At 33.6% G+C, this 26,824-nt stretch overlaps 3 protein-coding genes across 7 annotated transcripts; all 3 read left to right on the top strand.

Moving 5' to 3' along the window:
• Nucleotides 1-1,055: 1,055 nt before the first annotated feature.
• Nucleotides 1,056-8,257, top strand: LOC130614192 (organic cation transporter-like protein). The gene is made up of 10 exons (XM_057435604.1): nt 1,056-1,547; nt 1,767-1,870; nt 2,454-2,777; nt 3,163-3,372; nt 3,812-3,946; nt 4,270-4,370; nt 6,558-6,666; nt 7,159-7,367; nt 7,792-7,867; nt 8,100-8,257. Exons 1-10 carry the CDS (start codon nt 1,140-1,142, stop codon nt 8,140-8,142), a joined length of 1,719 nt encoding a protein of 572 aa, XP_057291587.1. The 5' UTR covers nt 1,056-1,139; the 3' UTR covers nt 8,143-8,257.
• A 1,886-nt stretch (nt 8,258-10,143) lies between these two features.
• LOC130614194 (RNA-binding protein 39-like) lies at nt 10,144-25,577 on the top strand. 5 transcript variants are annotated; one of them, XM_057435611.1, is made up of 18 exons: nt 10,144-10,292; nt 11,256-11,330; nt 17,282-17,343; nt 18,384-18,437; nt 19,654-19,692; nt 19,776-19,814; nt 20,416-20,448; nt 20,704-20,748; nt 20,827-20,868; nt 22,734-22,790; nt 23,078-23,116; nt 23,559-23,606; nt 23,736-23,958; nt 24,066-24,537; nt 24,643-24,751; nt 24,920-25,025; nt 25,109-25,187; nt 25,272-25,577. In XM_057435611.1, the coding sequence occupies exons 2-18, from the start codon at nt 11,268-11,270 to the stop codon at nt 25,370-25,372; spliced, it is 1,611 nt and encodes a 536-aa protein (XP_057291594.1). In that variant the 5' UTR covers nt 10,144-10,292; nt 11,256-11,267; the 3' UTR covers nt 25,373-25,577. The 5 variants fall into 5 exon arrangements, with proteins under 5 accessions (XP_057291594.1, XP_057291597.1, XP_057291593.1 ...); XM_057435610.1 differs by lacking the exons at nt 10,144-10,292; nt 11,256-11,330 and adding exons at nt 14,600-14,754; nt 15,859-15,933; XM_057435612.1 differs by lacking the exons at nt 10,144-10,292; nt 11,256-11,330 and adding exons at nt 14,600-14,754; nt 15,859-15,933 and having other exon boundaries at nt 20,707-20,748.
• On the top strand, nt 11,411-12,640 carry LOC130614201 (uncharacterized). Its single transcript, XM_057435621.1, has 3 exons — nt 11,411-11,850; nt 12,275-12,350; nt 12,583-12,640. The coding sequence occupies exons 1-3, from the start codon at nt 11,658-11,660 to the stop codon at nt 12,623-12,625; spliced, it is 312 nt and encodes a 103-aa protein (XP_057291604.1). The 5' UTR covers nt 11,411-11,657; the 3' UTR covers nt 12,626-12,640.
• Nucleotides 25,578-26,824: the final 1,247 nt, after the last annotated feature.

Here is a 26,824-nt window from a genome sequence, read left to right on the forward strand (position 1 = left end):
GTGAACCCTCAAATTTCAAGTAAAGCAAAAATATTTCATCAAATAGGACTTGAACCCACGAACATTTACTTGTACTATCGATACAATGCTGTGCCTAAGTACATACTCTGTAGACGAGGCGAGCATACTACTTTCTTGCAAGTCGAGGGTGAGACGTATGTACTGACACACACTAACCAAATATCACCGAATGATGCGCAGCCAGACAGACAACAGACCAATCAAATTTACCGCAACCCAGCGGAGTCCGGCTTCGGAAGTAAGTTCATCATCACCTTATATTATAGAAACAAAAATTTTAAATCATTAAACCAATTTGAAGAAAAAAAAGTCAATGGAAAATGTTGCAAAGTTATTTTTATGCCACTCTTGGAAAACAATTAAATATTATATTAATTCGCATTATTATATAAGATGATATTGGAACGCGCCACGCAAAACTCGAACCAGATTCAAAAACAAAACTCTAATATATTGTGAATATATAGTTTTGAGACTAAAACAAAATGATCGTGCTCCATATTGAATGATGACGTCATAAACAGTCGTTTGTCACGGAAAATATAAAATTATTTTTTTCCCACAGAAAAAAGCAATCGATCAAATGCGCCTAGACAGGTTCAAATCTTGTACGATCGTCCTCATTATTCAGTTATTTAGGATGATTTTAATTCTTGTTATAAGGTCTTTTTTTCCTCTTCTTTGATGGAAGGGAAAGCATATCATGCAAATGGGAAATTTTTTTCAAGAGTTGTTTAAAGGAATAACAGCACAACATAAGATATTTCTAAAATAAAAACCCCAATTGGCCAATTTTTTTTTTCTAAAACTAAAATTATTTATAAATTGGTAAATTTTACAACCTTTAGGATTATTTTGGGGGATATTAATTTTTGTTAGACATGATATTGTAGGAAGAGAGAACAAACTACTTGATTTTAAAAACTTTCAGAAATTATTTACTAAGTAAACATTTTCAAGTTTTGTCAATAAGATTCTTTACAACATCTTGTATGTTGGCAAAGAAAAATTTTGTTTGCTTAATAATATTTTTATGTAAACATAAAAAAAACACATAAAAAATCAAGATATTCTTTTAACTTCAAAAATCAGAAAATGTTTAAAAAAATTATTTTATCATGGATGGCGTAGATGTATATAGAAATGATGCAATAGATGGTCCTTCTGATGTTATACATCACGGTGTGTTAGACCATGAAAAGGGATTATTGATAGCAGCTAGCAAGAGACACGAAAGCGCCAATGTTGATGAATTTCTTCTACTCGTTGGCGAATACGGTAGAGGACAAAAATGTCTCACTTTTTTCTTGTGTTTGTTTATGTTTGGAGCTACATATAACATTCTTTCAACTGTATTTGTAACTTTAAATTCTTCTTGGAGGTGCTCTGCGTATGGTTTCACGCAGGGAGCATGTATATATAATGGAACTATAGATGAAAACAACAAACTATATGAGAAAAGATGCGAAATAAACCGGACAGCATGGGAGTTTGAAAGAGAGGCTAGCTATTCTATTGTGACAGAGGTGAGTATTTTCGTCGTGACAAAAACACTCGTTAAAGAAAAATTTTCTTCCCCATTCTCTAGCAGTTTCAGATTTGTCTATTCAAGGACAAAACCCAACCAAGCCAAATTTTGTGGATAAAAAACATTATGTTTTTTTTATGCCTCACCACAAGCAAAGTCGATGTTTTTTGTTTCCTTTACTTGTTTTCCTTGTTTTAACGATAATACATTTTTTTAGTTCGACTTAGTATGCGATAGAAAGGTATTTGCAGAAGTTGCCAAGTCAGCATCTTTTCTTGGCGGTGCCATTGGTACGATCATATTAGGCATACTATCAGACAGGTAAAAAAATTATTGTTGAGATTTACTGTAAAACCTTTTTCTGAATTACTGTAAATATTTGATAAGAGGCAGCTTTAATTTTACATATATCTAAGATCCACGTTCCAAATCTTTTTTATTAAAATCCATAATTTGACTGTTTGTGGGTTAAGACCCGGTAGTGCTACTGGACGCATAAAATCTTTAAACTGAAACGGATAAATTCTGTATACTTTTAACGATTTGGCTGCGACCACACAGAGTAAAACAGCGATGTCCGAAATATGTATGGCGGGTGAATTCTTATAGATTTCTCCAGGGCTATTTTTCCACCAGACCTTATTATAAAGTGAAGTAGCTATACATAGTCTAAAATCTTTATGTCAATTTTCCAGTACCCTATTAGAATAACACACATTGTGGAAAAAAAGAATAAGGAAGTCCCACAAAATGAATTAAGGCAAGTCTGTATGAAAAAAGCTAAAGACCCAATAGCTCTGGAAGAACTGCAGAAAGTTACGCAATATAATTATTAAGAGTGCCTTATAATGTTTAAACAAGAAACTTGTCAAAAACAATTTCTCCTTTACTACATTTACTCTAGGTATGGTCGAAAGCCTATTTTATTCGCCTCTTACTTCATCGTCGTTAGTGGCAGCTTGATACAAAGTTTCGCAACAACAATCCACATATTCATTATAATTCGATCTGTTGTTGGTTTATGCCTCTTTGGTGTGCTCCCTGTCATTTATATCATTCTGGTGGAATTAGTAGGACCGAAAAAACGTGCGCTGGTAACACATATGATTTGGATAGCATTTGCATTGTCAGCTTGTTTGCTATCAGTGCAAGCGTACTATGTTCAAAAATGGAGAACGCTGATCAGAATTATAACAGCTCCGTATTTAGTGCCGATTTTATTTTGGAGGTAAGAAAGTTTATTTGTTGCAAGAAAATTACCATGGTAATGTACTAGTAAGTGAGAACAAGGGTGATGTTTTGGGGGTATATTTGTATTTATTGTAGAGTCTGACATCGTATTCAACCATCGTTAACCTTGTGGATACACTCAAACAACTATTCGTTAATAAAGGCTGATATGACAATAATCAATATGGTGTGAATTTTTTATATAGTATTGATACACCAATGGGAAGAGAAATACTCATGAGGGCTCTCCACAATACTAACCACGATTGAAATGTAAACGTTTGAGCCACTAATGTCTTTCTTTTGAAATAATTCCAAATAAAAATGTTTTTAAGAAACCATAAAAGCATTGAATAAGTAAAATCACTATCTTCCATTTTCAGGTTAATTCCTGAGTCAATACGATGGCTTCGTGTAAACCAACGCACGGAAGAAGCAGAAAAAATATTAAAAAATATAGCAAGATTTAATAAAATAGAATTTCCTGATGCAAAGCTACAAGAAATTGCTGCATGTGAGAAAAAGGTGTCGATGAAAGTTATATTTCAAAAAAAGAAAAGGATTTTTCTCATCCTAAGTCACGGTGTTCTGTGGTAAGGTATTGTTGATTGGAACCAAATATTTTGTTGATATGTAACCAACAAGTTGGATTAGAATTGTCACACCAATTTAGATGCGCAAAAATATACCATGCACAAACATAAAAATTTCGGAGGTACTCAAAAATTATAGGCGCGAAAATTTTTGGAGATGATAAACTCATTTATCAGTCATTTATCGTCATACAATCTTTTAAATATTCTATTTACGTAAAAGCAAAAAATATACGTATTTAGTTGTGTAATAGGATTGGAAAATCTCGGAAATTGTGCTATTCTTCCTACTGGCAAGTTCCAGACGACACTCGAGAGGGGGGAAGGGGGTAGTTATTTTGTTTCTCAACTTTGCAGAACTTCTCAATGTAAAAGGTTTAGGTCAGGTTCACCAGTACATTTTACAGTTATATTTTCAATGTGTACAAAACTTTCTTAGGTGCATCTACGCCATTATTTATTATGGTATCAGTTCAGCTACAACGTATTTCAGTAACAATGTCTATACTGATTTTTTTGTGGTCAGTGCTGTCAATTTTCCTGCTGTAGGATTCTCGGTATATGGCTGCAATAGGTATGACATTCAAATTCTGTATGAAATGTGTCACATGCTGTGATATTGTTTGCATTCGTTGATTGTGGCTCTGTTTGTGAAAGCTATCTACTGTGCTGTAAAAAAAAAAATTCACCTTTTCTATTTGTTTGAATCATTTAATTTTTATTTATTCTTTTTATATTTTATCGTTTTTAAGGTGAAAGAAAAATACAATTAGGCACAGTACTTCTGTAACTCACAAATTGCAGGATGATATCTTCATATAACATAATCAAAATTTATCTAACTCATTTTAACTTTTTTAAACTCGTTTTTTATTTTTTCTTCATTATTTTACTCAGATTTGGACGTCGAAAAACAACAATGGCGGCAACATTTTCAACCCTTATATTGTTAGTGGTTATCGCTGTCATCCCTGTGACTACAGAGAATGGCTATAATGGTATAGTTCTTTTTACAGATAAGAATATCTATATTATCTATATACGCCTCTCTGTCAAGAAAAATGGTATGGCAAGTAGTGAGATGCACGCAATGCGGTATAAAGAGGACAGGCGAACCAGTGGATATTCCACGGACCAACGACTAGTTTACTATATTACTACTGCTGTCTGCTTAACCCATTTTCTCTGTGTTATCTTTTTACTTATGTAGAAAATTTAATCTTCTTTCAGAAAAACCGATCTAGAGGATCCAAAAGCCACGACCTTTCCAAAATAGTAACCACGACCACCAGCCCTGCGATTAGCTGTGAACGAAAGGAACAATATTGAATAACTAGTCGTCAATCTGTGAAAAAATCCACAGGGTCGCGCGGCTTTTATATATCGAATTTCGTGTTTCTGTAACAGACCAGACAAACAGACAGACGACAGCTTATTATAGAGATAAATTATGTTTTGATATAACAAGCCAAAATGCCCCATATGTAAATTGAAAACATGCTTGCTCAATAAGTAATGAATTATGCGAATAGAATGCATTTGGTTGGGTCAGTACCACGTAAAATAAGAAGTTAAAAAAATTGATTTGTGGTAGTTCGACATTGTTTATGCTAGACCAATCAATTTATACATCGGTTTCTTTGGTATAGAAATGTTTCTTGTCGCTTGTTCACGATGATTGAAGTTAAAAACGAAAAGTGTCTTACAGAAAATTACATTTTATATATCCTAAGAGCGCAAAAATGTTTTTAAAAGTTGACTACAGTCGTCGACAGAATGACATAAAACGCCCTAAAGCTTGTTTGATATGTTTTGTAAAAAAAATTCTGATACTACATCGCTGTTCCCTTTTTCTTCTTCCAACTTCGGGTTCATTTGGCTGCGGATTGCTCCAAACTAAAGCGATGTCTTTAAGGCAGTTCAAAGCAATATTGAATAAACCAGCCATTTCGGCAAGTTCTAAGGCGTATTACTGATTTAGTAGTCCTCTACAAGGGAGTATTTGCTTTACCATAATGCTTCAAATAAACGCCCCCTTCTTTTAAACGCCTCCTCGAATAGACGCCCCTCCTTTTCAGTCATTTTTTAAAAAAACGCCCCCCTCTAATAGACGCCCCCCTCTAACAGACCCCCCCTCCCTCATAAGGGGCCTTTATTCGAGGCGATAGAAAAGTATACTTACTTACTTTTTTCCTAAATCTTACATTAAAGGTTGGAAATTTAGTTTTCCGCTTTTGAATTTCATTGTCTAAAACAAGTGAATATCTTTTATTTTCTGTTGTGAAGATATATATTATAGGCATCCTTAAAAACTGCAAAAGAGACAAAGTGTAAAAAATTTAATAAACGCCCCCCTCTTTTAAACGCCCCCCCGAATAGACGCCCCCCAAAAATGTCAAAAAATTTAATAACACCCGGGCGTTTATTCGAAGCATTACGGTAGTTAATTGTGCAGAAAAATGCTCACGTTATTAATAATTAATTATTTTCAACTGGCACAGCAAAAGAGAATGAAAAATATGAAAGTAGAAAAATGAGTTCAAGTTTGTAAATATTGCAAATGAAACGTAAAAGACAATAAAAACAAAACTATTTTTCATTTATTTTATTTTTTTAAAACGAGTTTTAGCCTGTTGAAACTCGTTGTAATAAAAAAATTTAGCTTCATAAAATTCCAGATCACAGAAAAGATAACACACAATCGTTGTAGCTTGATACAAGCAAAACCAACTGAACATAAAATATAATGCAAGGTGATTTATTTGTGAAAATAATAGGATTTTATACCTTGTGCAACAGAGTAGTCTGTTATAACAATCACAAAATAAAAATTCCCGCACCGCTACACTAGACTGGAATCCTGCCGTGCTGCACTAGTCTCGGTAGTAAAAACGGCAAAAAAAAGGAGCCCATTTTTAAGTTCTACCGGCTAAAGATGTAGAACAAATAGGAAAAAGGGTGCATTAATTTATCAACTTTAAACGCAATAAAACCAAGACCTAAGACCTACTAGAATTTACTTAACGCAGCATGTAATTATGAATTTAAAAATATAACAAATTGCAACCAATTTTTTTAAAGAGTAGTTATAGCCGATTTCCAGGTAATTTAAGCGGCTTCGAATTAGTAATAACATCAGAAACCCTCACTACAATTCGATCACAAAATTGTTTTTATAATTTTAGAGTATTCTGCTATTCGATCCTCACTTGGAGTTTTGGCAAAATTTTTCATTTCCATTTCGTATAGTTCCATATATCTTTTATCTGGTGAGACCTACGCAACAGTTATCAGGTATGACAGCATGACTTTGTGTGCAATAGTATTTTAGGTAGGATAATTAATACCAACATGAATGGTATTTCTAATATTAACTAGTGGTTGCCTTGCAGACTTCCAGATTTCGTATATTTGCAGAGATAATGTAGTAGTAGCGCATTAGGCTAGTAATGATAACGTTTCAGGTACGAGTCCCCACTCCAGCGCACTTCAAATGTAGTGCTGTTGCTGTATCAGACAAGAAAATTATAGCAATGCTACACGTATCGTTGACGGTAATGTAATAAAGTTAGAGTGGGAGGGAAGGTAAGAGCCAGCCGTTAGGATGGACTCGCTGTTAAACCTTCCGTTCGTCACTTACTTATTTATTTACTTGCTATTTACTTCGTGCATCTCCAGCAGGAAGTAGTGATTAAGCAGCCAACAACCATTAAATTTGAAGAGGTATAAGAACTGGTGTCTTTCTCTCTTTTTTTCAATGAACTGAAAATAGTTCCTAAATTTTAGATCGCGTGTGATATGCATGTTGGAATTTTTAATGTTGATTGGTGGAGCAACTGCACCCTGGTTAAGTACTGGTTTGCATCAAATACACGCTAGGCTACCTTTCCCTATTATGGCTACTCTATGCGCACTAGCTGGTTGGATTACTACGATGTTGAAAGAGACAAAAGATACTCCCACGCCTGAGCTACTAGATGATCGTAAAGCATCCAGTAAGTAGAAAATGAAAACAAAACAATAAGCGTTAAATTCCAAAGTGTTTTGTGATATTTTTCAATGGTAGTTATTATAATATGCAATATATTTCCTAATAATAATTAATTACCATATCCTTACAAGTTGCAAATTTTGAAGCCCATATCCTCATAACCCATCCTCTTTCAGGAAGCCCATATCCTCATAACCCATCCTCTTTCAGGAAGCATTTTACACCTCGTTGAAAGAATAGTTTTATGCAATATGTGTTTCTTTAAAATTTATGTTACCATTTTGGAGCCTAAACAAAGATTGCATTTTCCCAAATCTGAGATAATAATTTTATGATGACTTCATTTAAACTGTGATATGTTCATCTTCAGACAGCGCCTGTTATTCCGAAATTCCTTTCATCTTAATAATATAATTTCTTTTTTTTAGCTAGAATAAAATCATTGGTAGATAACGTTCGAGATAGCCATTCAATAAGCAGCAGTCGTACAGGTTCTGAAAACAGGTGAGATGTCATTTTTTTCAACCTCTTCCTCAGGGTCTTGTGGCCCCTGAGCCGGTATTACGAAGCCTTCATTAACAAGGCGAAATGCCCTTGGAACGAGGTAACCAATCAATCGTTCTTTACTTTGCCTTAAGTCACTTCATCAGAGTTTTTTTAACTTTATTAAAATGTCTGCGTCGATAAACAATTTTTTTACTTCTCTTGAAATTTTAAAATGACATTTCTTTTTTAGATTGAGTTTGATATACGATGCAAAACAAACAACAGTTCTCTAAAGAAATGAAACAAAAGAGGTATACAGAGAGAGATGCAAACATATTTGTATTCGGCAAAATATTCACGCTTCTAAGGCAATGTTTTTATCTGCAATAAATTATAAATTGTAACTAATATCTTGTATTGTCTATGGTTAGAGCACTTCTTCCAACACCAATCAACAGTGTGTTGAACGCTACTTTGACTGGTGGCTTTCGACTTATGGTAGGAGCTTTCGCCTCCAGTGAGAGGGTCTTGGGTTCAAACTCCGACCGAGTGATGCCAGAGACTATAAAAGTGTGAATCTATCCTTTCTACTTAACGCTCAGCATGAAATAGGATTCATATCTTAGACGGTTGTCTAATTGAACGATTGTTTTGCTTGTACGCGTTCCGTAGCTCAAATGGGAGTTTTGAATGCACTAGGACCCCGTCACAGGACACTCACTGATAACAGTTCCCAGAGAAACTGTAATAGTATTGATAATTTTCGCCATCGCAAATCCTTTTGACAGAAATTGCAGGTTCTGATAAAAAAAAAATGCTTGATCGAAACACCCAAGGAGGTTGATCTACCTGAAAGTCTTCATGTTAATTAACAATAACTATAAAGACAAAATGTGATCGGAAAAGCGAATTGGAAGTTGAAAATACACAAAGGCTGCTAAAAGAAACCTACCAAATCTTTTAACACAAGAGGTATTAGACTTGTGGTACTGCTGCGAATTCTGAAAGCGTGTAGTTTCGCTGTTATTTTATCAGTAAACAAAATGTTGGAAAAATGTTGATTAAATTTTGGCTCAGTAGCCAACTAGCATTTTTTACCAACTAATAATCTTTATGTACCTTCCCAGCCTGCACAAGACGTTAAAGTCTATTTTATATCTTTGAAAAGCGCGTTGTGATTAGCCGTCTTAAAAACCTCTTTCAGACGTCTAGTAATAGGGTGTTTAGTTACGACGTCTAAAAGATGTCTTTTCTAGGTTTTATAAAAGATGAAATTAAAAAGGTATTTGAAATTTGCATGTCTTTGTGCCGGCTGGTTTTTTAATTTGTTGAAATAACCTTTCCCGAATTTTTGCTTTTGCCTCACAGTGCAGCATATATAAAAAGCAAAATGTTTCAAAAATAAAGTTAATTACAATTTTCAGCTGACATTTCGAGTTAAAATTGTTTAGACTAACGAAAATAAATAAATAATAATAATAATTATAATTATAATTGTGATAATACATTATTTTTTCATAGAAAGTAGATTTTATACCGGGTAGATAATGATATCTTAAAAGACAAATGCACAAGATATGTTTATGAAGATTATGCCATGCATATCCAAGTCTTCATTCTCTATAAAAAACACCTCTTTTTAGGTTGTTGTTTTTTTCGCTCCCACCAGTTCTATGCTTATTGAGAGGCCTGACGTAGCCCTAGCAAGCTGATATTCACTCAGAAATTTAACATTTTCACAACTATTAAAAGTTTCTCAATTAAAAGGCGTTAGTTTGTATTTTTTCATAAAAAAAACATATGCACTCAATATATCTCTGTGGACTTACTCCTTTCATTTGGATGATGATGCAGCAGCTTGTTCAGTCACATTAACGTTAGTGTGTTTATTCTGCAATACGAGGTTATCGGACAGGCTTTTACACTAGTTTTTGAATTTGGATTGAACAGCTTTGTTTATTGATTATTGCTATCGCTAGACCACCTATATCCGTACAGTCGACGCGAAAAAATTGCATTCTTTGTTACTCGCATACATGTTCCTCCGTCAATACCGGCATGAGACAGTGATTTCAAACGTTGCTCACTGGGTAAAGCTCGCTTTTGCATATCGTCAATTTTCTCCTCGCCATTTGGTGGATTCGTGGTGAACCTCACTCACAAAAAGCCCCGGCGCGGACAATACTGTCCCGGTCGCCCTCGTACCTAGTCCTCTTTGAGCAAAAAAATGTTGCGTCCCTATTTTTTTCCTTGGTCAAACGAACATAAAACATTTGCGCAGAAACCTGAGCCTTTTACTTTCACCAAGTGTGAATTAAAAAAAAAAGAAATTGGCAATGCTGATGTTGATCCTTCACCCAGAAGCTTTACACGCCGTGTGAGAGTTGAGCAAGCAAATTTCTTTCCCAAGAAACAATATTTACTGCTTTTACTTTAACTTTAGGTAGATTGCTTTATATATATATGTATTTTTTAAACTGTGTTTCTCCCTATATCTATATTTATATGCATTTTTAAACTAGCTAGCTAATATATTTCGTTATTAAATCAGATCTGCCCAAAATACTAAAAAGTCTAGCTAAGAAACCTATTTAGAAATCCTTTTTATAATGATGAATTATTAGTCCAAGTAACTTTATGTCTTAAGATAAATGTTTCACTATTTCCAATTTTTTTGTTTTGTTTTTTCACTTTATATCATTCATGTTGTGTGCTAAAACAAAGTACAGTAAAAATGATGTGGAATTTCAGAGTTCCAGCTCCAGCCCTGGAAATAATATTTTTGAAATTCCCAGTGTAAACTTGTACAGTGTGCTGCAGCTAGGAAGATGCAAAAATTCTACTTTAACATGGGCGTAGGGTAGTAACCAAACTAATCCAATCCAAAGGTGTGAAATATGGTTGAATTGGCACATGCTAAAAATTACTTATTTTAGACCAAATTTAATAACCTAGGTCCGCTGTAAACATTGACAAGTTTGCATTGTGTATTACTTAAATGGAGACAAAAGTTCTTAATACACCTTTATGGTAGTTCAATTGTACCTCAGCTCCTACAGTTTTCCATTGTTTTACGACATCGAAAAAAAGAGGTAAAAAACGGGTTTTTATAAGAGTTTCCTTCACATGACTTAACCCAGGGCAATGGTAACATTTACTCGTCCATGTTAAATTGCTGTCAAGAGAAATAGAACCCTGGTCTCCCGCACAAAGTACGACGGCTATAACAACTAATCTACGGCGTCAAATCCATTGAAAAAATTTCTTAAAATTAGCGAACATTTTTTAAGAGGAACATTGATTTCCATGTGAGATGAATTGATATTGCTCAGCCAGAAAATAAAAGCTGTAGCTAACACCCTGATTTTTAACCCATTCTAACATGCTGCTGTTTATTTATTTTTAGTACTTCCAGACCATGACACGAGATGATGACTTTGATGTTGATGACCTTCTAGAGGCTCCATACAAAAAACAAGAAGTAAGATCCTTCAATTTCAATTATCGAAACTTCTACTAACAAAGATAAAATTATAGCAATGCTACACGTATCGTTGACGGTAATGTAATATAGTTAGAGTGGGAGTGGAGGTAAGAGCCAGCCGTTAGGATGGACTCGCTGTTAAACCTTCCGTTCGTCACTTACTTATTTATTTACTTGCTATGTACTTCGTGCATCTCCAGCAGGAAGTAGTGATTAAGCAGCCAACAACCATTAAATTTGAAGAGGTATAAGAACTGGTGTCTTTCTCTCTTTTTTTCAATGAACTGAAAATAGTTCCTAAATTTTAGATCGCGTGTGATATGCATGTTGGAATTTTTAATGTTGATTGGTGGAGCAACTGCACCCTGGTTAAGTACTGGTTTGCATCAAATACACGCTAGGCTACCTTTCCCTATTATGGCTACTCTATGCGCACTAGCTGGTTGGATTACTACGATGTTGAAAGAGACAAAAGATACTCCCACGCCTGAGCTACTAGATGATCGTAAAGCATCCAGTAAGTAGAAAATGAAAACAAAACAATAAGCGTTAAATTCCAAAGTGTTTTGTGATATTTTTCAATGGTAGTTATTATAATATGCAATATATTTCCTAATAATAATTAATTACCATATCCTTACAAGTTGCAAATTTTGAAGCCCATATCCTCATAACCCATCCTCTTTCAGGAAGCCCATATCCTCATAACCCATCCTCTTTCAGGAAGCATTTTACACCTCGTTGAAAGAATAGTTTTATGCAATATGTGTTTCTTTAAAATTTATGTTACCATTTTGGAGCCTAAACAAAGAATGCATTTTCCCAAATCTGAGATAATAATTTTATGATGACTTCATTTGAACTGTGATATGTTCACCTTCAGACAGCGCCTGTTATTCCGAAATTCCTTTCATCTTAATAATATAATTTCTTTTTTTTAGCTAGAATAAAATCATTGGTAGATAACGTTCGAGATAGCCATTCAATAAGCAGCAGTCGTACAGGTTCTGAAAACAGGTGAGATGTCATTTTTTTCAATCTCTTCCTCAGTGTCTTGTGGCCCCTGAGCCGGTATTACGAAGCCTTCATCAACAAGGCGAAATGCCCTTGGAACGGGGTAACCAATCAATCGTTCTTTACTTTGCCTTACGTCACTTCATCTGAGTTTTTTTAACTTTATTAAACTGTCTGCGTCGATGAACAATTCTTTTACTTCTCTTGAAATTTTAAAATGACATTTCTTTTTTAGATTGAGTTTGATATACGATGCAAAACAAACAACAGTTCTCTAAAGAAATGAAACAAAAGAGGTATACAGAGAGAGATGCAAACATATTTGTATTCGGCAAAATATTCACGCTTCTAAGCAATGTTTTTATGTGCAATATATTATAAATTGTAACTAATATCTTGTATTGTCAATGGTTAGAGCACTTCTTCCAACACCAATCAACAGTGTGTTGAACGCTACTTTGACTGGTGGCTTTCGAATTATGGTAGGAGCTTTCGCCTCCAGTGGAGAGGGTCTTGGGTTCAAACTCCGACCGAGTGATGCCAGAGACTATAAAAGTGTGAATCTATCCTTTCTACTTAACGCTCAGCATGAAATAGGATTCATATCTTAGACGGTTGTCTAATTGAACGATTGTTTTGCTTGTACGCGTTCCGTAGCTCAAAAGGGAGTTTTGAATGCACTAGGACCCCCTTCACAGGACACTCACTGATAACAGTTCCCAGAGAAACTGAAGGGGTTAAACTGGCTAGATAAAAGTAATAATAATGATAATATTCGCCATCGCAAATCCTTTTGACAGAAATTGCAGGTTCTGATAAAAAAAAATACATGATCGAAATACCCAAGGAGGTTGATCTACCTGAAAGTCTTCATGCTAATTAACAATAACTATAAAGACAAAATGTTATCGGAAAAGCGATTTGGAAGTTGGAAATACACAAAGGCTGCTAAAAAAACTGCTGCGAATTCTGAAAGCGTGTAGTTTCGCTGTTATTTTATCAGTAAACAAAATGTTGGAAAAATGTTGATTAAATTTTGGCTCAGTAGCCAACTAGCATTTTTTACCGACTAATAATCTTTATGTACCTTCCCAGCCTGCACAAGACGTTAAAGTCTATTTTATATCTTTGAAAAGCGCGTTGTGATTAGCCGTCTTAAAAACCTCTTTCAGACGTCTAGTAATAGGGTGTTTAATTACGACGTCTAAAAGATGTCTTTTCTAGGTTTTATAAAAGACGAAATTAAAAAGGTATTTGAAATTTGCATGTCTTTGTGCCGGCTGGATTTTTAATTTGTTCAAATAACCTTTCCCGAATTTTTGCCTCACGGTGCAGTATAATTAAAAAGCAAAATGCTTCAAAAATAAAGTTAATTACAATTTTCAGCTGACATTTCGAGTTAAAATTGTTTGGACTAACAAAAATAAGTAAATAATAATAATAATAATAATTATAACTATAATTGTGATAATACATTTTTTTAGCATAGAAAGTAGATTTTATACCGGGTAGATAATGATATCTTAAAAGACAAATGCACAAGATATGTTTACGAAGATTATGGCATGCATATCCAAGTCTTCATTCTCTATAAAAAACACCTCTTTTTAGGTTGTTTTTTTTTTCGCTCTCACCAGTTCTATGCTTATTGAGAGACCTGACGTAGCCCTAGCAAGCTGATGTTCACTCAGAAATTTAACATTTTCACAACTATTAAAAGTTTCTCAATTAAAAGGCGTTAGTTTGTATTTTTTCATAAAAAAACATATGCACTCAATATATCTCTGTGGACTTACTCCTTTCATTTGGATGATGATGCAGCAGCTTGTTCAGTCACATTAACGTTAGTGTGTTCATTCTGGAATGCGAGGTTGTCGGACAGGCTTTTACACTAGTTTTTAAATTTGGATTGAACAGCTTTGTTTATTGATTATTGCTATCGCTAGACCACCTATATCCGCACAGGCGACGCGAAAAAATTGCATTCTTTGTTACTCGCATACATGTTCCTTCGTCAATACCGGTATGAGACCGTGATTTCAAACGTTGCTCACTGGGTAAAGCTCGCTTTTGCATATCGTCAATTTTCTCCTCGCCATTTGGTGGATACTTGGTGAACCTCACTCACAAAAAGCCTCGGCGCGGACAATACTGTCCCGGTCGCCCTTGTACCTAGTCCTCTTTGAGCAAAAAAATGTTGCGTCCCTATTTTTTTCCTTGGTCAAACGAACATAAAACATTTGCGCAGAAACTTAGCCTTTTACTTTCACCAAGTGTGAATTAAAAAAAAGACATTGGCAATGCTGATGTAGATCCTTCACCCAGAAGCTTTACACGCCGTGTGAGAGTTGAGCAAGCAAATTTTTTTCCCAAGAAACAATATTTACTGCTTTTACTTTAACTTTAGGTAGATTGCTTTATATATATATGTATTTTTTAAGCTGTGTTTCTCCCTATATCTATATTTATATGCATTTTTAAACTAGCTAGCTAATATATTTCGTTATTAAATCAGATCTGCCCAAAATACTAAAAAGTCTAGCTAAGAAACCTATTTAGAAATCCTTTTTATAATGATGAATTATTAGTCCAAGTAACTTTATGTCTTAAGATAAATGTTTCACTATTTCCAATTTTTTTGTTTTGTTCTTTCACTTTATATCATTCATGTTGTGTGCTAAAACAAAGTAAAGTAAAAATGATGTGGAATTTCAGAGTTCCAGCTCCAGCCCTGGAAATAATATTTTTGAAATTCCCAGTGTAAACTTGTACAGTGTGCTGCAGCTAGGAAGATGCAAAAATTCTACTTTAACATGGGCGAACCAAATTTAATAACCTAGGTCTGCTGTAAACATTGACAAGTTTGCATTGTGTATTACTTAAATGGAGACAAAAGTTCTTAATACACCTTTATGGTAGTTCAATTGTACCTCAGCTCCTACAGTTTTCCATTGTTTTACGATATCGAAAAAAAGAGGTAAAAAACTGGTTTTTATAAGAGTTTATTAGAGACGAGAGAGAGATGCGCATATTTTACATGCAAGCCTTGCAAATATTGAGGGATATACCCTGTCTATTATTTCCAGGAGCGGCCATGGTTTAGATAGAGAGTCCTAGAGTATTTATTGTTCATTTTGAGCTATGCAGACCCAATTAGGGCCCGCGCTCTACTAGACAACTTCCAGCAAAAACCAAAGGCCCACACAGTGTACTGTCTCCCCAATTTCCTTCACATGGCTTAACCCAGGGCTATGGTAACATTTACTCGTCCATGTTAAATTGCTGTCAAGAGAAATAGAACCCTGGTCTCCCGCACAAAGTACGACGGCTATAACAACTAATCTACGGCGTCAAATCCATTGAAAAAATTTCTTAAAATTAGCGAACATTTTTTAAGAGGAACATTGATTTCCATGTGAGATGAATTGATATTGCTCAGCCAGAAAATAAAAGCTAGCTAACACCCTGATTTTTAACCCATTCTAACATGCTGTTGTTTATTTATTTTCAGTACTTCCAGACCATGACACGAGATGATGACTTTGATGTTGATGACCTTCTAGAGGCTCCATACAAAAAACAAGAAGTAAGATCCTTTAATTTCAATTATCGAAACTTCTACTAACAAAGATAACAAGAACAGACCAATTCCTGAAATGTTAGATTTTTTGGATACATGCAGGCAATACCACACCTCAATTATTGTGCGCATAAGGTGTAATCTTAAAAAATTAAATTTAGCAACAATTTAACAACAAAATTCCTTTACTCCTGCGCACCATATAGGGCCTCCTATTTTGGAATGTAAAACAGTGAACTTTAACCTATATATATACAAGCAAGTCAGGTAAGGTCATTAATTAAACTCCGAAACTACGCGTGGGACAATTGACATTTTTTTGTATATAGTAAATAAAAAGTTGAATAGTGGCCAATAATGTTATTAAACATAAGCCTCATGCTTACAACAATGGATCATGAAGGCATGACTTGAAATCATTTTGTGATAAGATTTTTTTTAATTTTATTTTTTTAAATAAATTTTAAGTATAATTCTCCAAAATATGTCCAAAAAATATGACCATTGTATATACAGTAGTATTAAGAAAAAGCATTTTACTTATACCAAACAAATAAAGCCTAAAAGTTTGTTTTTAAATCAAAAAATCGCTACTGAACGGAGCAAATATCCCTGTTTTATTTATACCAATATTTAGTGATAAGTGCAGCCACATGTACAACAAACTAATTAAATAGACTTCGGAAAGAAAAAAAATAAAATCAAACGGGTTGCGAAGCCTTTTTAAATCGTGCTCTAATAATTTTAAAATAGTTTTTGAGACATGATGGAAACATTTACATGTACAATTAGTCACGCTCAAACAAATGTACGCAGGTTGTGAAGAATGAAACTAGAGTCTTCGCAGTTGTGATTTTTAAAAAACCTTTGATTGTCACAAGATTTTTTCTATTCTGCTAATTGTGACTATTATAATGTTATTTAAATAGTGAAAAGAATTTAACAGTATGAAAATTTTGCAGTTTTGCATTCAGATTTCTTACAACCCAAAAATTAAAATTTGCTGAAAAAACAGTTAATTACAAACTGCAAAATTAAAATGTATCATTCAAAGAATCTGGAGACTCAAAAGTATATTTATAAAACCAGTAACAACATGCTGTTTTTGCCCATAGAAACAGAAATTTGGCAGACTGCTATTCATTTCCACAATAAGAGATAATATTCTTATGTTGGTGTATTTTTATTTTCCTGTATTTTTGTTTTCCTGTATTTCTCTGTCATGTGTTTTTCTATTAATACTTTTCACCTTTTTTAAATTGAGCATTTTGTTCTTGGCCCCTTATACCAACTGTTTTTTTTATATACAGAAAAAGCATTAAAAAGGCTTTAATCTTTGTTCTTGTTTTGCCAGGAAAATGGAAATGCATCAAGTGCCAGTGATGAAGTCGATACCATCATAAAGAAAAAGAAAAGGTTTGCTAATTTAGATTTTGTCAATTTGCTTTAAAAATTTTTATAATTCATTTTAAAAATGGTTGCTTTTAAAAATTAAGATGTTTTAACTAAAATACATTTAGCTGCACGCTCTTAGCAATGTCATGATATTTCAATTGCTTTGAATAATAAAACTTGTGACATATAAGCCTTGGTGGCTTGTTCGATTCCAAATAATGTTTTGACAAGAATCTCTCTTTATTTTTTATAGATCTTAACTGGTAACCACCTCAAACACATAAAGCCTCTTCTCTGTGTTGTAGTTTTCTGTGTAGTGGTGTATTGTCCTTGTTGTATTTTATGTTTTTACAGGGTAGTTACTCGGTAAAGTTCTGCATTCTTTGTTAATTTTTTTCTTCTAATCGTTAGATCAAAGTTGGCTTAATTTGTTATAAACAAATATCAAAATTACACCTGTCTGCTAAATCTGAAGGATCAATTAATGCTAATATTTATAATCCTCTGCAATCTGCAGAATTTGAAATTTTTCTTGAAATAGTCCCTAGATTTTTGTTCTTGGAATCTACACTTGGAATTGAGATCTCTAATTAATGATATTTTCTTTTTTACAACAATTAGAATTTTTCATTAAAAAAAGTGACACACCTGTTCTCTCTGTTGTTAAAGATTCTTATTTTAGGTGCAAAAAACTCTACATAAGTTAAAAGGTAACAATCAGGGTTTTAAAAAGAATTTGCAGCTATTGTTTTTGTTAATGTTAAAAGAAAACCGTAAAGAAATATAAAAATAATTTTCACCAACTGATTCTAAATAGTTTGTTTTTATTGTAGGTGCAAGGCTTTTTTAAATATAGGTTTGATTGAAGAGGCTTGATATTATGTTGCTGTAATTATGGAGAGGCAAACTTTAGAGGTTATTTATACTTGATGGCTAGTTGGGTTTGATAACTTCCTCCACCCATGAGTTGCGAAGTGTCTGCTAGCGTTGTTTCTTTGCCTGCGCGCAAGCTAGATTCCTGCGTTTGATTTCAAAATTTTTTACTTTTTCTTTCTCTACAGTTCTAGAAAAAACCGATCACGGTCAAGGTCAGTATCAAAGGAAAGAAAAAAGAGGTTAGATGTTATCTGTAGTTATATCTGGGCTCACTCAAAAACAAAATATGTATTACCAGGCCTATCAATAAAAGGGAATAGCAATTGCTCTTCCTCAAGGAAAGGCTCACCCAACTGATAAAGGAGAATCTAGATGAGCCATTAATAGCTCCCCCAATTCCCAAAAAAATTTTTTCGGCTGAGCAATATTAATTTATCTCTATGGAAATCAATGTTCTCTTTCTTATTATTTACAGTAAAAAAGAACCAGAATATATAGAAAAGATAAAATAAAATTGATAAAAAGACTTGTGATAAAATATGCGTTTATAAACTTATTCTATTTATTCAGATTGCTCGCCCAGTTTAAATTATTGTAACCTTGAGGGAGTGATTTATTGTTTGGGTGTTATTTTCTTATTGACATGCCTGTATTATTGCAATAATATCATACATCAAATCAAATTCCTTCCATTTGCAATGAAAAATGTTTGTCTAAAAAACTGCTTTTTAGGATGCCAGACCTTAAAAATTCTAAATGAGTATCTATTAAGTTCTAAAGAACCTCTTTAAATACCTCTTAAAACTTTTGGTGTGTTCTATTCCATGTTTAGTACTGTGTTTGCACCCTTTAAATACAACCCTTCATATTTAATTCTGAATGTAAAGGTATGGTCTTTTTTACAATTACCTACTTCTTTAATCTTGTTAATATCCGTGAGTTTTTACGATTATCAGGACGAAATTGGATTTAGAATCTTCATTCACCCTTCTTTACATCCTTGTACCTCTTTAATAACAGCTGTATTCCGTCTGTCTGTGTGTCCGCAAAAAGCTTGTCCTGTTCAGGAAACATAAAATGCGATATAAAAAGGACCGGCGGCCCCATGGATTTTTCCACAGGTTAACAATTAGTCTGTTATAATACCTGCATGCGTCTGTCTGTCACGCAAAATGGTAACTGCCATAGTGAGACACAAAATCACAGGTGAACCAGTGGATTCATATATGGCCACCGACTAGTATCAACCCTGCTTGGCATAGATATCTTTTGCTCTAAGGTGAATGGAATGCCCCATTTTAAACTAGATTCTTCTAATAATTTTATAAAATAACCACATTTTAATAAAGTTCTTTTAGCAACTAAAAATTTGTTCTTTAGCATAATTGTTTTCAGTATAATGTTTTTTTTCAGTAGACACTTAACAATACATACATGTATATTTTTGTTATTTAGACGTAGCCGTAGTAGATCTGGATCTAGAGAAAAGCGCAGGTACATTTTTTTATAAACTAAAAAGAATAATTGTAATATTGCGGCATGGGGAATAAAAGTAATACGTTATATTTTGTCTTTAGACGTAGCCGCAGCAGGTCTGCTTCAAAGGAAAGACGCAGGTAAGATATTTAGTATTTTCATAATTATTAACATCACATCAAAGTTTGGAGACACTGAACTTGTCATGGTGGGCGGCGACTTTAATGGTCATGTTGGGAAGTCATCTGAAGGTTATAGAGGTGTGCATGGAGGCTATGGATTTGGGAGCAGAAATAAGGAAGGGGAGAGATTGCTTGAGTTTGGAATGGCAACGGACATGGTGGTTTGCAACACATCATTCAGTAAGAGACAGAGTAGGCTGATAACATATGAGTCAGGTGGTTGTAAGACACAGATAGATTACTTTTTGGTTAGAAAGTCAGACAAGAAAGTGGTGAAGGACGTGAAAGTTATATCGGGGGAAGAGTGTGTTTCCCAGCATAGGTTGCTGGTTTTTGATATTATCTTGAAGAGTGTCAGAGAAGCCAAGGGAAAGTACAGGCCCCGTCGAAAAGTCTGGAAGCTGAAGGAAGAGATTGTAGCAAAACAATTTAGTGCAAAAGTTCAGCACAGTATGATGATGATGATGATGATGATGATGATGATGATGATTAAATGTGTTGTATTCTCTTTCTTAATTTTTGTGGACTTCTTTGCCTTTATTTAAACAATTTTTTTCAGACGCTCAAGGTCAAAAGACAAAAGAAGAAGAAGGTTAGTTACCTAGATAACATTGTAGTGGTGCATAATGTTAACATTTAAAAATTACATAATTTTTTGTGAATTTTGTGTTATGTAAAAGATGTTATAAATGGTTTGTTTTACCTCACTCCTACAGTAAAAAAATGTCTATCACAGTATAGTTTTAACGTATTTATTGCTTTTTTGTGTAAGTTTATGCAGCCCAATATGGGCGGACAATAAAAAAATGATAATTCCAATAAATATACATTCTTTTGTTCATTTTAGTAGACGTAGTCGTAGCAGATCTGCATCAAGAGACAGGAGACGAAGGTTTGTGAAACCATTTTTTGTCAGAATATTTTTTGTATAGGCTGCAAAATTATTAAATCTGAGAATTTTTTCATTTAGGCATAGTCGCAGTCGATCTACCTCAAGGGATAGAAGGAGAAGGTAATAAATGTACAAATCAGCAGGCAACCTGTTTATAAAAATTTTTAACCATGTTATAAATTCTTCTCACATATCTACCGTCATTGTTGGTTTTTCTGTAAGTACAACATACATACATTCATGCAAGTTTTACAACCAGATAACGAGAAAAATAAGGGACCTTTTGTGAGACAAACCTTACGTGAAAAGCTTTTCTTTGTTTTGTTAAAAAGGAACGAATTGTCTATACCCTCAAGAGCAGTAACATAGCTGCTATAGTAAACAGGGCACAATGTTATATATTTTGTGTGTGATATAATATAGCAGAAATTGAAAGTCCAGTGGGTAATTTGAATATTTCATTTAGAAAAATAATAAATTATGAAAAGTTAGGCACTCCTCCTCGTTGACTCCACTGAATCTATCCAAAAGAATGTTCAAAAACTAGTTGTACTTACATGGAACAGAAAGCTGTTTTATTTTGTCCTCTGTATATCAATTTTTCATTAAACTGTGACTATAATTTTGAAGTTAAAGGAGTGGTCTCGCGAAAAATCAAAAAAAATAATTTCGTCTTATTTTATCGGAAATGTTTTATTTATTATTATAAAAAACTTTTTAAAAAAAGTTCTTTTTTTTCTCTTATTCGGCCCTTTTTTTACAATCCTGTTTAAATAGCCGTGACGTCATAGTTGGCGAATGATTTTTTGTGTGTTATGACAATTCAGCAAATAGAATGATATTTTAGAGAATCCAAGATCGTAATTTCATAATTAGAAATATTTATTTTATTTCATTTTTTATAATTATAATCACATATTATATATTATATATTTTTGTGTTTATTCTTTCGAGTAAGGGACATACACACCACCCTCTTCAGGAAAAACTTGTCTTATTTTCCACACAACACGCGATGTTATAACTCGGCGATTGCCTTTTCCAAGTCGTTAGAATACGAACCAAATAAATTGCTTGTAAGCAGCAAACCGAAAAGATTTGTTTGTAGGCGTGTCTTGCAGAAATTTCCCTCTTGTCTCATATAAATAATATTAAAACGAGACAAAGTTGCTTGAAATTCTCATTCTTAGTTATACATTTTATTCCTAAAAAAACAACGGATATTTGTACGATACATATCATTATTATTTCATATTTTAATACTTTTTATGTAGCTTAATCATATTAAAAAAATATGTTTAAGCACATATACCTTGGAATTGTTTGTCTGTTAATGTATCCTCTTTCGTGCAACAAAGACAATCAATCTCCCTAGTTTCAGTCTTGCAGTTATCGCACTTGCACCATTCGTTTCTCCCAACACGAAAACTTTCCCAATGTTTTACTAAAAATATCGTTTCTCTCTCAGTTAATGTTTTTATTATCATCTTATTTAGTGGTCTCGAATTAAAAAAAGTTGCAGCCCTGTGCCTGTAAATAAAAGCTCATCAAAGGTTTCCATCTCATTATCACCGTCCTCATCTTCTCCAAAATTGTTTTCTTCTTCAATAATATCATACTCTAATTCTTCTTCGCTGTGTCTGTGTTCATATATGTGATCTGAGGATCAAGCTTTTCTTTCTCTATCTCTCTCTCACGAACGCCAATTATGACGTCACAGCGAAAGGTTCTTAATAAAAAGACAATCTTTGCGCATTGATGAAAAGATCAATAAACAATTTTTCGAAAAAAGATTAAAAACTTTATGCTGATTGAACAGAATCCAAAGAACAAATAAAAAAAACACGAAAATTTCGTGGGAAAACTCCTTTAATTACCTACAGTCCTGTTTATATGTAAAACAGCATCGCCTAACAAATTTGCTAACAACACAGACCTGACGAAATATGTCAATTCATAGAGCACTTGTTTGTTTTATTTTTTAGAAGGAGCGTCAGTCCTGTTAGAAGGAGACGATCTTCACCTGATCGCAGCCAGGAAGTGTGAGTATACAGTAATTTAGATTTGCATCACTTCATTGATCCTCATGTCAACCTTTTCAAATTTAATCCCAAAGAACTTCTATATACCCCTAGAAAATAACATTTTTCAGAATTCAAAATCTCTCCATCAAATGTTTGGCCAGATTTTATGCTGTGGTTGTTTTGTTAATTTTTAAATTTGTAAAAGTGTTGCGGTAAATTTTTTAAGCCGTGTTGTTTAACTTTGCTGTACTATAATGGTAATAATATATTTATGGAAATGGTCTACTTATGTTTTATGTGTAAAGGAAATCTGATGGTCTTGGCAAAGCAACTACGAATGATAGGTACAAACGTACATACATAGGTGTTAAATTGTTCTTATATTAGTTTGATTTACACTGTATACAATGTCATCTTCAAACTTTCACAACTCAAGCTTTTTTACCTGTTAATGTGCTCGAATTATTCTAATTTAGTGTGCGAAGAGTTCAGCTCTTGCCTGTAGTGAATTATAAAGTAAAAATATTAAAAATCACCAAGAGACGATTTCATTTGGGAAATAACACACTGCACATGTATTTCACTATCTATACTTTACTTTAATCCCCAAAACGTTTACTTTTAAAAACCATGGAGCAGATGCGAAATAATGAAAATCGCAGAAGCTAAAAAATATAAATAAATATTATATAAATATAATATTAAAAATGCAAAACACTTGTTATATATGGTTGTGGTATTGTCTTTATAAAATTAAGTTTGAAAATTATAGTTATTTTGCTCTAGGGTACGTCGTAGCTTGGATGGAGTGACCACAATATCACTAAGAACAGAGTAAGTCCTCTATTTCTCTTTATATAGAGTGATTTATATATAATTTCGAAGAAAAAATATATAAATACACTATAAAACGTGTATTTACTTATTCATTCAGTTATTCATTTTTATTTTTTTATTTTGTAGTCGTGAGCGTGAAATGGAGGATGATAGTATAACCCAAGAAGAGAGGGATGCTCGTACTGTATTCATTATGCAGTTGGCCCGTAATGTCACGATACGTGATATTCAGGACTTCTTCAGTAAAGTTGGACAAGTTCGTGATGTTCGATTAATTTCTGATCGTAACTCAAGGAGATCTAAAGGAATTGGTTATGTAGAGTTTACTGATCCAAGTGCTGTAACATTGGTAGGTACAAATTTTGTTTTGCAGGTTTCTTTAATTTGTTATTTTTTTATTTATATTTTTATTATTTTTTATATTACTGTATTTATATTTTGTACTTTTCTTATTAGGCAATAAAGCTATCAGGTCAACGTCTCCTTGGTGTACCAATCATGGTTTCGCCTACCATGGCAGAGAAAAATCGTTTTGCGGCTGCACAGGCAGCATTGGTCAAACCACAAGGACCTATGAAGCTATATGTTGGGTCTTTGCATTATAACATTACTGAACCAATGCTGAGAGCTATATTCGAACCATTCGGTGTAGTTGAAAGTGTACAACTGCAGTACGATACTGAAACTAACCATTCCAAAGGATTTGGTTTTGTGAATTTTCGAGATGCTGCTGCAGCCAAGAGAGCAATGGAACAAATGAATGGGTTTGAGTTAGCTGGCCGTCCTATGAAAGTGAATACTGTTTCTGAACGTATGGATGGTTCCATGTCCTTTTTAGATGATGAAGAAACTGAAAAAGGTGGCATTGAAATGAATGCGCAATCAAGAGCATCACTAATGCAAAAATTGGCACAAACCCATGGGGCAGGTAGGTTTTTAATACAATAAGAATTATGGAAGTGTCTTGGTAGTAAAATTGCATCTTAGTTCTTTGTTAACGTTTCAATAAAGTTTACTTATTTCTATTGTCTAGGAATGCATGTGCCAACTGCTCCAGTAGTTCCAGCAATGTTAGCGTCTCCTCTTACGCCCATGGGTGGAAGTACATGTCTTGTATTGTCAAATCTGTTTGACCCAAGGAAGTAAGACTTTTTATTAGAATAATTGTCTAAAACCTGCCAGGATTTCTCAATACACGAAGTAAGGAATTTCGTGTAGAACCGTGCAATTAGTATTTTGCGGGATCCGCCCAACGACATTCTGTTTTAAGATTACAGTATTTGTTTATTGATTTATTAGTAATTGTTTAGAGAAACAGATCAAGACTGGGAACAAGACTATCGAAACGATGTACTTGAGGAAGTTACGAAACAAGGAATAGTCGTGCATATATCGGTCGACAAAGTCAGTCCAGAAGTGAGTATTTGTAGTCATGTCGTTACTGACGCTTGTCTGTTGCTTATAACTAACTAACCAACACCTCTCGTGTGTCTTTTTAGGGAAATGTTTACCTGAAATGTTTAACAACAGACGTGGCAGGAAAAATAATTCAGTCTTTTAATGGTCGCTGGTTTGCAGGTATAACAAGAATTTAGATCTATTATCTCTTAAAAAAAATTATCATTTTGAACGTAATATAAAATCTTAATTTGATTTTTTCAGGTCGGACTATTCGTGCTGTTCCTATACCAGTTACGAATTATCATACAATGTTCCCTACCGCAGCAAGCGCCGTACGACCGCTTAAGCCGGATCCAAGTTAATTGACTTGAAGTTATGAGTTCTGGATTCCTAGACGCTCTTTGTGAAGGCGAATACGTGATGTAAGAAAAAGCGAATGTCTCACCCGCTGTTGACGAGACGGAAGTTTTAACGAACAGTTGTGCATCGCAGTTTAGCATTTAGCTTGTAGATTTTACTTAAGAAATATATAATGAATACTATTTTAATTATAGTACCTAACAAGAATATTCTCTTTTGTGTATGACAAACAGTTGATCCCCTCCCTACAATTGCAATTCTTGATAAATTGAATACCAGTTTATTAAGTTTTCGGTAATTTGCAACTTTAGTACAGAAAACAAACAATGCTTAAACATTAACCAAAAATTTTCTTGTAAGTTAATCGTGTAAAACTTACTTGTACTTGACTAACTTTCAGGGTAAATGAAAATGTTTCCCTTGGACAAATATAAAAAATGGATTTGTGTTTCACGAGTTTTTGCGAATGCTTTTGAGCTTTATCACGGCTACCTTTTGTTCTGTATGCATTATATTTCCTAATATTTATACAGGATAAAGCCACTTCAGTGTTGGAAACGGTGGATACATTAAGTATACACCGGCTAGCCTACCAATTTTCCCTCACATGGCATGGGTTGACCTGTAGCTGTGATAAAGATATTTACTCAACATGCCCTCCCGGTAGACCGAACCATGGACCTTGTGATTATAAAGCGAACGAGAATAACCACTGACGTCAGCTTTTCGGTAATTTATGCTTTGTTGTTGTTACACATTTGAAATATGGAAAATAGGGAAGGCGACTTCTGAAGTATATGTTATGCTATTATATTTTTGTATATAATAAGAAGTCCCGAAGTAAATGTACAAATTCTACAAATAGTTCAAAAAAGTCTTTATATTTCCAAGGGTGGTGTATACGTATACGTAATATTTCATACTAATACCATTGCGCATGGTCATTGATGTACCAAGATTTATTGACAGTTATTTAAAAAAAAGAATTAAAAATCGTAATCTTTTTATTCTAAAGAATTCCTCAACCTTCAAACATGTACCTTCCACAATCAAGATTTAACATACCCCCTTAATTGTTGAAGTTGACACCCTTCCTAGTTTCTGGACAATGTATCTTTCCACCTTGTGTTTCGCGATAGTATAGTAGTGCAGCAATCTTGCGGTGTGAAAAAACAATTTATACAAGGCAATAGGATTACAAAAATACCAAGTAATACAACTGGTGTATTATAATAAAATCAATTTCCAATGATCATACAGTTTTTAAAGAACTCTTTCATTTTGATAAACAAAAAACCTTAAGTAGGCGAAAGGTGATCAACCAATTAATTTGCTAATTACATGCAGTTAATTACATTTGCTAATGATGTTCATGTTTGTCCGTTTTCAAATAAAATTTTGATAACAAGGAAACATAAATAAAAGTCTTAAAGGTAGGTAAAAAATTTAATTCT

The sequence above is a fragment of the Hydractinia symbiolongicarpus genome, chromosome 11, assembly GCF_029227915.1.
Source record: "Hydractinia symbiolongicarpus strain clone_291-10 chromosome 11, HSymV2.1, whole genome shotgun sequence".
Classification (NCBI taxonomy): domain Eukaryota; kingdom Metazoa; phylum Cnidaria; class Hydrozoa; order Anthoathecata; family Hydractiniidae; genus Hydractinia; species Hydractinia symbiolongicarpus.